At 50.3% G+C, this 9,995-nt stretch overlaps 1 protein-coding gene across 2 annotated transcripts; it reads left to right on the forward strand.

The window, feature by feature from the left end:
- The first annotated feature begins 3,821 nt into the window (after positions 1-3,821).
- Positions 3,822-9,994, forward strand: Prss57 (serine protease 57). Of its 2 annotated transcripts, none has more exons than XM_087558581.1 (5): positions 3,822-3,994; positions 5,511-5,664; positions 7,054-7,198; positions 8,332-8,595; positions 9,153-9,994. In XM_087558581.1, the coding sequence occupies exons 1-5, from the start codon at positions 3,913-3,915 to the stop codon at positions 9,342-9,344; spliced, it is 837 nt and encodes a 278-aa protein (XP_087414707.1). In that variant the 5' UTR covers positions 3,822-3,912; the 3' UTR covers positions 9,345-9,994.
- The last annotated feature ends 1 nt before the right edge of the window (position 9,995 follows it).

The following is a 9,995-nucleotide window of genomic DNA, read 5'->3' on the forward strand; positions in this document are numbered from 1 at the left end:
TTCCCAGCCACCACAAGGTGGCTCACAACCATCTGTAATGGAATGCTCTCTTCTGAAATGTCTGAAGACCAGGGACAGTGTATTCGCATGTAAATAAATCTTTATGAAAACAAACTTTAACAACACCAATAGGCTATATACTATGTGTCAATAAAACTTTACTGGAGCTGGGGATTTAGCTCAGTGGTAGAGCGCTTGCCTAGGAAGCACAAGGCCCTGGGTTCGGTCCCCAGCTCCGGAAAAAAAGAACAAAAAAAAAAAAAAAAAAACTTTACTGACAGGCTATATGCTGCATTTTGCTGAGCCTGCATTAGGTGCTCAAACTGACAGCTAGTATCTTTGCTGTTCTCCGTCCCCTGTCTTTCCAGCCTAGAGAGTGCTCCTGAGCTCTTACTGTATGCACTGGGAACTCAGGACTCTGTCTTTAGAGAGACAGCGTTCTCTGTCTCCTAAACAAACAAGTGAGTTAAGATTTGAAGGGCTTTCAGTGCCAGCATGTGGGTCTGAGTTTAAGCCCTCCCCACGTGACAAACACCTGCAAGCACAACACTGGGGAAGTGGAGACAGGAGGAGCCCCAGGGCTCCCTGCCCAGCCATCCTAGCCAAATTGGCAAGTTTGAAACCAGGGAGAGATCCTGCCCTAGAAAGTCAGGTAGATGGCATGGAAGGGCAGCTGAGGTTGCTCTCCAGCCGCCACGTTCATGAGTTCACACGCGAACACAGAAACATGCATACGAGTTAAATAAAATACTAAAAAAGTAAGGACTGCTGGAGTTGGGCATGGTGACACATGCCTTTTCTCCCTGTTCTAATGTCACCACAAGTGCCAGGCCTGCCTGGGCTGTTATATAGTGAAACCAACACATGTGAATGTGTATGTATTCTTTAATTTAAAACAAAAAAAAAAATGGAAGTAAGAGGATGGGACTCTATGAATCTGTCACCTCAGCACCCAGGAAGTGGAGGATCAAGGTTCGAGGTTATCCTTGGCTACATAGTGAGTTTGAGGGCAACTTGGCTACATGAGTCCTTGTCTAAGAAGAGAGCCGCTTCCAGGATAGCCCAGGAAATGGAGAAGCATCACCCTGGTTGGTGAGCTGGGGGCGTGTCCAAGCCAAGCCTCTTGCACCATTTCTCTCTCTCTCTCTTTTTTTTAAGACTTATTTATTATATGTGAGTACACTGTTGCTGTCTTCAGACACACCAGAAGAGGACATCAGATCTTATTACAGATGGTTGTGAGCCACCACGTGGTTGCTGGGATTTGAACTCATGACCTCTGGAAGAGCAGTCAGTGCTCTTAACCACTGAGCCATCTCTCCAGCCCTCATGCACCATTTCTCATTGTCAAAGCTGCTGAAATGCCTTCACTGGGTCTTTTTACATACATATAGTCTCTCTCTCTCTCTCTCTCTCTCTCTCTCTCTCTCTCTCTCTCTCTCACACACACACACACACACACACACACACACAACCAACCAGTCAATTAGTAAATTAATTAATATCTCACAGGGTTCCCAGATGACCCAGAACAAAGATGGAAGACCTTTCTGGATTTCTCAAGCCAGTACGGGGTTCCTGAGGGCCGCTGAGAGCTTGGCAGTTGACAGTTGAGGTGAACGCAAGATGGTTTCACAACTGTTCACCAAAGCGGAAGGAAACGGAAAAGCACCAGGGCTCCCCAGTCTTCAGCCTGAACTTTGCCCTCACTTGCTGTGTGATTTTTCCCCAAGACACGGTTTCTTTGGATAGCCCTGGCTGTCCTGGAACTCACGCTATAAACCTGGCTAGCTTTGGACTCAGAGATCCCCTTCTGCCTCAGCGCTCGGGCTAAAGGCATGCACCCCCACGCCCGGCCTGCTTCACACACCGTTCCACTCTATGTCATTGTCATGGCCACTGACTTTCCTTCACTCTGTCTCTTTGTATATCTGTCTTTATCTCTGTCTTTGTCTCTATTTTATTTATGAGTTGTTATTTATGAACCATTTCTTGTGCCTATGTACCACATGCATGCAGTACCCAGAGGAGCCAGAAGAGGGCGACAGATCCACTGCAACAGGAGTTACAAACTATTGTGAGCCACTGTGTCAGTGCCATTAACCACAGCCCGGTCCTTTGGAAGAGGAGCCTGTGCTCTTAAGTGCTGAGACCTCTTCCCAGACCCTCGTTCTGTTTGTTTTGTTTTGTTTTGTTTTGTTTTGTTTTGGCAAGGACTCACTCTGTAAAGCAGACTGGCTTTAAACTCAGAGACCCATCTTCCAGTGTCTCCAGAGAGCTGGGACTAATGGTGTACATCATCTTCAGGTTTGGCTTTCTTCCTGTCCTCTCTCTGTCCCTGTCTTCTCCTCCATCTGTCTCACTCTGCCTCCGTCTCTTTCTGTTACTCTCTTTTCTTCCTCTGTCTCTGTCTCTGTCTGTCTCTGTCTGTCTCTCTTTCTGTCTCTATTTCTCCCTGTCTCTGTCTCTGTCTCTCTTTCTGTCTCTGTTTCTCCCTGTCTCTGTCTGTCTCTCTTTCTGTCTCTATTTCTCCCTGTCTCTGTCTCTGTCTCTCTTTCTGTCTCTGTTTCTCCCTGTCTCTGTCTCTGTCTTTCTGTCTCTATTTCTCCCTGTCTCTGTCTCTGTCTCTCTTTCTGTCTCTGTTTCTCCCTGTCTCTGTCTGTCTCTGTCCCTGTCTCTCTTTCTTTTTTTAAAAAGATTTATTTATTACATATGAGCACACTGCCACTGTCCTCAGACACACCAGCACATTGGGTCCCATTACAGATGGTTGTGAGCCACCATGTGGTTGCTGGGGTTTGAACTCAGGACCTTTGGAAGAGCAGTCAGTGCTCTTAACCACTGAGCCCTCTCTCCAGCCCCCTGTCTCTCTTTCTGTCTCTGTCTCTGTCTTCCTCTTTATCTGGGGTCCCTCCATCCCCACTTATACCCCGTTGTCTGGTCACCACCACCTTCCTGAGCCCTGGCTCTCAGCACACTGTTCCTGAGGCTCCCTCCAGGGTCTATGGTGCAGATCCTGCACCCTCAGTACGGGATGGAAGGACCTTCGTGGGAGTTCCTGGAGCATGACCTTGCTGACCTGGAGCTGTCAGGGAACCTCACGGCCTGATCAGCATTGTGCCTCCTGAGTTCATCAGGCTCATCTGCCCACTCCCTGCTCTAAGCACCCAACATATGAGTCAGCCCTGAGGTGGCTCCTCCAGGACAACTGGGGCAAGCCTGTAGCAGACTGGCTAACAAACATGGAGCAGTGCAAGCGCAGCCTGTGTGTACTCCAGACTCCACCCCACACCCAAGGGAATTCCTACCTCACGTGGGTCCGTGGTCTTAGCACTTGGAAGGTAGAGGCGGGAGAGGTAGGAGTTCAAAGCCATTCTCAGCTGGATAGCTAGTTCAAGGTGCATATTGAATTAGAGGTTAGCCTCGGCTACCTGAAAAGAAACTGAACTTTCTTTCCCAAAGGTCCCCACCATGAGGAAACCCAAGCCCAGCACATATCCTGATGGGACTCCAGACCTTCGAGTCACTCTGCTGCGGCCCTATTTCTTCCAAGGAAGTATGGTACACAGTAGGAACTCAATAAATGTAGGAAAGGCAGCCAAACTCAGCCCTCCCCAAAGAACTAGCTTTATTGTCCTCACTGGCCTAAGGTGGGGAAGATGAGGTCAAGGGTCAAGGTGCTTGCCCCAGGGCACCTGGCCAGGGGTGACAGATGAGCAGGACTGATGCTTCCAGGATGGCCGGACCCTGAGAAGGTCTGAGGGACAGTAGCAAATGACATGCGTTCAGCCCTTCTGACCACAGACCACAGACCACAGACCCATAACTACTTTCTGGACGGGACCGTTGGGTGACTGTGCCTCCTGCACCTGCAGACCTTGACAGGAAGAGGAGATACCGTCCTCCACAGTCATGGTGCCTGGGACAGGAGGAGGCCGGGACTGCCTGACGCTGGTCGTAGCGACTGCCCTGACCCAGCTCCTGTGGCTCCCTGGTGAGAACTCCACATGGCCGTTAGACCCTACCCAAGGTGACCAGGCTTCCAGGACCCGCATGTACTCTAACTGCTGAACCAGGAGGCGTGGGCGGGAGTGCGAGGGGTCCCAGCCACCTCAGGTACAAGGTTGTGGAGTCTTGGTTTCCTTGCTCTTCCGTTCAGTTTTTATTTTTGTGTGTACTAGTAGTTTGCCTGTATGCCTGCGTGCACGCTGTGCCTGGAGCGACCAGCAGGTGGCGTGAGATCCCCCTGGAATTTACAGTTAGTTGGCCCGACCATGTAGGTGCTGGGATCTAAATCCTCAGTAAAACCAGCCAGGGGTTTTAAATAACAGACCGTTTCTCCAAGCCTCCTATTTTTTAAAATTACGTTTATTTATTTCCATTAATTTATTTTGAGAGGGTACATGTCTTGGGTGCTTGATGCAACCAGTGGGAAACTTGCAGGGGTCAATTCTGTCCTTCTACCATATGGGTCTCTGGGATAGAACTTAGGCCATCAAGCTTGGTAGTAATCACCTTCACCTACTGAGCCATCTCACTGGGCCAATGGGTCTCCTGTTCTTGCTCTCTCCTGTCTGTCTGTCTGTCTGTCTGTCTGTCTGTCTGTCATCCATCCATGTCTGTCTACCCTATTCATCTCTGTCTGTCTGTCTATCTGTCTGTCTATCCATCCAGTCTTCCCTGTCTGTCTGTCTATCTATCCATCCCTGTCTATCTGTCTATATGTCTATCTTATCTGTCTGTCTGTCTGTCTGTCTGTCTGTCTATCTATCTATCCATCCATCCCTGTCTGTCTGTCTATCTTTCTGCCTGCCTGCCTCCCTGTCTTTTTGCTCAAGACGGGTTTCTCTGTGTGGCTCTGGCTGTACTGGAACTCTCTGTAGACCAGGCTGGCCTTGAACTCACAGAGATCCACCTGCCTCTGCCTCCCAAGGACTGGGATTAAAAGATGTGTGCACCATCACCTGACCACTTCCACCTGTTTTAATGAAAGTAGGGTTGCTTGTGGTCCAGGCACCTTGAAATAGCTGTGTAGCTGAAAAGGGAAATGACCCTTAGTTCCTGACCCTCCTGCCTCTGCTTGCAGAGTTCCGAAATAGCATGTGTGCTGGTGCACATCTAGCTTATGGGGTGCTGAGGGTGCCTAGGGCTGTGTGCACCTTGCATGAGTGTTGCATTCTCTGTCTCTGTCTGTCTCTTTGTCTGTCTGTCTGTCTGTCTGTCTGTCTGTCTCTCTCTCTCTCTCTCTCTCTCACACACACACACACACACACACTTACACACTTTAGGCAAGGTCTCATCACATAACCCTGGCTGACCCGTAACTCTCCGTGTAGACCAGTTTGATTTTGAACCCACAGAGATCCCCCTGCCTGTTTCCCGGGGGCCTCCCTCTATGTTTACCCCTTCCTCTCAGCCCAGCCTCCACCTCTACTCCCTGCCAGGGCTGTTCTCGATTGGCCTTGATCTACCTATCCTTGCCTCTCACATTGCTGTACCTACTACCCCAGGTTGCTGCGGATCCCACATTGTTGGAGGCCATGAGGTGAAGCCACATGCCCGGCCCTACATGGCCTCTGTGAACTTCGAGGGCCATCACCATTGTGGAGGCTTCTTGTTCCATGCCCATTGGGTGCTGTCAGCTGCCCATTGCTTCAGTGACAGGTGACATGCTGGGGCCACTGAGGGATAAACTTAAGGCCATCAGGAAGCCAGGATGTGACACAGACAGGACCAACTCTCTGCCCCCGCCCCCGGCACTTCTGGTGATAACAATCAAATATAATAACTGTGATCATCTTCAAACAAGCAAAGTGTGCTACTGTTTGGACTCAGACTAACTGCTGGGAACGACAGCACAGTCTGGGAATTCCAGTTAGCCAGAAGGCTGAGTCAGGGGGACGGAAAATTGAAGCTCAGTTAATCTGGAACCATGTCTCAACAGACAGACAGATGGATGGACGGACAGACAGATAGTTGTAGGATTGGAGTTGAATAGTAGAGCCCCTAACTGGAATGTGGCTCAGGAATGGAGCCCCACATAGAATTCCCCAGAGTCTGGAGCTGTTACCCCTTTGTGAGTTCCACCACCCAGAATCCCTCAGTGAGGGGCTGGGGGCGTGGTCATGGGCATGGGGCTCTGTCTAGAATCCCCCAGTGAGGGGCTGGGTGTGATTAGGGGTGGAGCCCCTGCCTAGAATTCCCCAGTGAAGGGCTGGGGTTGTGATCAGTTAGAGCACTTGCTTCGTGAGAATCTTGACGGTTTTCTTTTTTCTTTTTTTTTCTTTTTCCGGAGCTGAGGATCGAACCTAGGGCCTTGCGCCTGCTAGGCAAGCGCTCCACCGCTGAGCTAAACCCCCAACCTGACGGTTTTATTTATAAATATATATATTTTAAGATTTATTTATTTTTAACTTCTGTTTTTTGTTTTTTGTTTTTTTTTTCTTTTTTTCGGAGCTGGGGACCGAACCCAGGGCCTTGTGCTTGCTAGGCAAGTGCTCTACTGCTGAGCTAAATCCCCAACCCCTTAATTTCTTTTTTTTTTTTTTTTTTTTTTTTTTGGTTCTTTTTTTTTTTTTCGGAGCTGGGGACCGAACCCAGGGCCTTGCGCTTCCTAGGTAAGCGCTCTACCACTGAGCTAAATCCCCAGCCCCAACTTCTTTTTAAAATAAGATTTATTTATTTATTTTATGTATGTGAGTACACTGTCACTGTCTTCAGACACACCAGAAGAGAGCATCAGATCTCATTACAGATGGTTGTGAGCCACCATGTGGTTGCTGGGAATTGAACTCAAGAACTCTGAGTCATCTCTCCAGCCCCCGGGGTTTTTAGTTTTATACTCACTACTACAAAATAGTACTATGGAATTAAGAATTATAACTAATAAGGTTGTATTGTGTTTATGTGCATTTTTATAACTCTGAAAGGTAACATTGCAAGGACTGGAGGCTGCTGTACTGGGAGAGGACTGTAAACCTGGGGACGGAGGGGTCTATGCACTCATGACTTCAGGGCACTCTTGATGACTTTGCTCTTCCTGTTTGCCCGCAGGGACCCCTCCACTGGCCTGGTGGTGCTTGGGGCCCATGCCCTGCTCACCCCGGAGCCCACACAACAGGTATTTGGCATTGCGGCTGTTGTCAGCCATCCTGATTTTGAGCCGACCACACAGGCCAATGACATCTGCCTGCTAAGGGTGAGCTGAGCTGCAGGAGGGCGACTGGCAGACCAGGACCCATCTGATCTCTGAGGTCTTCATTTAATTTATGGGTGGGGTTGAGGACGAACTCTTTCTTTTCTTTTTCCTTTCCTTTCTTTTCAAGAAGGATCTCACTATGGAGCTTTGGCTGTCCTGAAATACTCTGTAGACCAGTCTGGACTCAAACTCACTGAGATCTGCCTGCCTCTCCCTTTCGAGTGCTACCTCAACCAGCCTGGACATTTTTGCATGCTAAGGAGCCCATGCCTAGGGTCCCCGAACTCTATTTGAAAATGGCTGGTAGAACCTGGAACCCCTGAATCCTGTTACACAGCTATCTCTACTGCCCCAAACTCTCCATGACTTCCACCTGTCAGAACAAAAACCAAAGCCAAGAACCCCTGGGTTCTGTTTCTCAAGGGTGTGTCCTAGAGCTGGCCTACAGGTACCTTCCCAAGCCCTCCTTGGACTGTGAGCTTCAGGGTGTGGTAGTTTTTGTAGGACAAAAAGGGAGGGAATGAGGGTTTCCACAACCAGAGGCTGGGGGGCTGGGACCCCTTAGAATCATCTGACTTCCAGTACAAGTGAAGAAACTGAGGCTGGGAAATGGGGAAACTGAGGTAGAGGTGCATTGAGATGCGCCAGTCCTGAGTCTGGTCACTTTTTCCACATCCGCCAGCTGAGTGGCAGGAGACTGGGCTGAGGCCCCAGGCAGTCACCCAATCAAAGCTGCACAGCTAACTGGGTGCACAGGGGCCCCGAGGTGCTTGTTTGCACTTCGGAGCTTGGGAGGCCCCCTGAAGGAAGTGATGTCTAAACTGAGGCTGAATGGGAAGGTACACGAGCTGGGAAACTCTAAAGGGAGGTGGACTCACCAGTGGGCCAGGAGCCTTCACCCCAAGGACAATGGGAGTTATGGAGGGCTCAGAAGCGAGGAGGATGCTGAGAGATGGGTGGAAGGTCATATCCCTGGTTCGTGATGGAGTTGTCTGGTGTGGTAGGAGGCAGTCTGATGGCGGGTGGACCACAGCTGTTACTGGTTCTTGACACCACAGGGACACTAAGGTGGGAGAAGGGTGACGAGTTGGGTACGAGGGTGGGTGACACTGAATCTAGCACTCTTCCTGCAGCTGAATGGCTCTGCTGTGCTGGGTCCCGCTGTGAGGCTATTGCGACTGCCTCGGAGAGGAGCTAAGCCTCCCGTGGCGGGCACCCGGTGCCGCGTATCTGGCTGGGGCTCCGTGTCTGACTTTGAGGAGCCTCCACCTGGGCTGATGGAAGTCGAGGTGCGCATACTAGACCTGAGCGTCTGCAACAGCTCCTGGCAGGGCCAGCTGAGTCCTGCCATGCTCTGTACCCACAGTGGGGACCGCCGGCGGCGTGGTTTCTGCTCGGTATGATTCCACGCCACCCTTGTTTACCATATGGGGAAACCGAGGCCCACAGAAGAGGTCAGAGTTGGAAGCAGGCTACCTTTGAGTCCCATTAATGTTGGATTGGACGGAAAAATTGAGGCCCAGGAAAGCGCGGGATGATTGGGAGTCATACAGAGTTACTTTGACTTCTGCAGCCTGTATCCTGCACAAATATGTCCTGGAGGTGTATGTCTAAACATAGGAGGCATGTCCAGTAGGGGGCGCCAACATTTCTCTCCCAGGCCTGGGCTCATAAAGATGACATAGCAATTTGTACATAGCAATTATGACAGTGAGACAAGTCAGTGAGTTGGGGGTTTTAGGGTGAATACTGAGGAACGCTAAAAGTACAGGCTAGGAGCTGAGACCTAAGGAAAACTTCAGCTTCTTGGGGAGACCTACCAGAGGGCTGTTGCACACAGCTACGTAGGCTGTGCATATGCAAAAACCACAGACCTGTCTGCTTATAAGAGACTCCTTTTGGGGGGACACAAGACCTGAAGAACAATTTTAACCTCAAACTTTTTTCACTCCAGGCAGACTCTGGGGGGCCCTTGGTCTGTGGAAACAGGGCCCATGGCCTTGTATCTTTCTCAGGCCTCTGGTGTGGTGACCCCAAAACTCCGGATGTCTACACTCAAGTGTCAGCATTTGTGAGCTGGATCTGGGATGTGGTTCGAGCAAGTCCAACCCCCGGTTCAATGGGATGCTCTTTGAGGGCTGTTTGAGTCTCAGCCCCCTACTGGGGCAGAAATGAATGACAACCAGTGCCCGTTGGCTCACATCTGGAATATTCCCTGACTTGGCCCTAAAACCCTGAGGACCTGGGGCTTGGGCTACAGGCATTCATCCTAAATGAACAGCTGTACAGACGGCTGGCTAACTAGATACATGGCTTCTGGCTTGATATGTGGTCAACTCCAGGAGCCCCCTTAATCCACACAGTCACCCTTGTAACCAAGATCCTGTACGCTGCCCCCTCCTGAAGTCTAGTCCCCATTCTGAGTGTCTCCTGGGCCTTTGCACCTGCTCTATCCCCTTATGGATCGTGACTAACTCCACTAATGTATGTAATGAGGACAAAAACCCAGAAAGTTATAACTGTACTCCTGACTTCCTAGCCTCAGCATCTTATTGGCGATCATTCCCTGGTTTGAGTTCAAACCTTCATTCCTGAGCCCTGGACAAGTTGCCATCTTAGGGCCTTCTTGTCTTTGTACCTCCAGGCCTCCAGAGGGCGCACTTCCCTTCCCTCCCGTCCACTTGCCTCCATGTTTCCCAGGGGTCCTTGACCGTGAGAAAGCTTTCCTAGATGGTCCCACGCTCCACCCTAGTCCCAGGTTCAGAGGAAGGAGGCAGTCAGAGGCTGGTCACACATG

The sequence above is a fragment of the Rattus norvegicus genome, chromosome 7 (genome assembly GCF_021556685.1).
Source record: "Rattus norvegicus strain SHRSP/BbbUtx chromosome 7, alternate assembly SHRSP_T2T, whole genome shotgun sequence".
Classification (NCBI taxonomy): domain Eukaryota; kingdom Metazoa; phylum Chordata; class Mammalia; order Rodentia; family Muridae; genus Rattus; species Rattus norvegicus.

Excerpts from the sequence above, each read along its gene's own strand:
- Prss57 (XM_087558581.1), top strand. The coding sequence starts at position 3,913 with ATGGTGCCTGGGACAGGAGGAGGCCGGGACTGCCTGACGCTGGTCGTA. Across the intron at positions 7,199-8,331 it reads ATGACATCTGCCTGCTAAGG|CTGAATGGCTCTGCTGTGCT; the intron begins GTGAGCTGAGCT and ends CTCTTCCTGCAG. Across the intron at positions 8,596-9,152 it reads GGCGGCGTGGTTTCTGCTCG|GCAGACTCTGGGGGGCCCTT; the intron begins GTATGATTCCAC and ends TTTTCACTCCAG.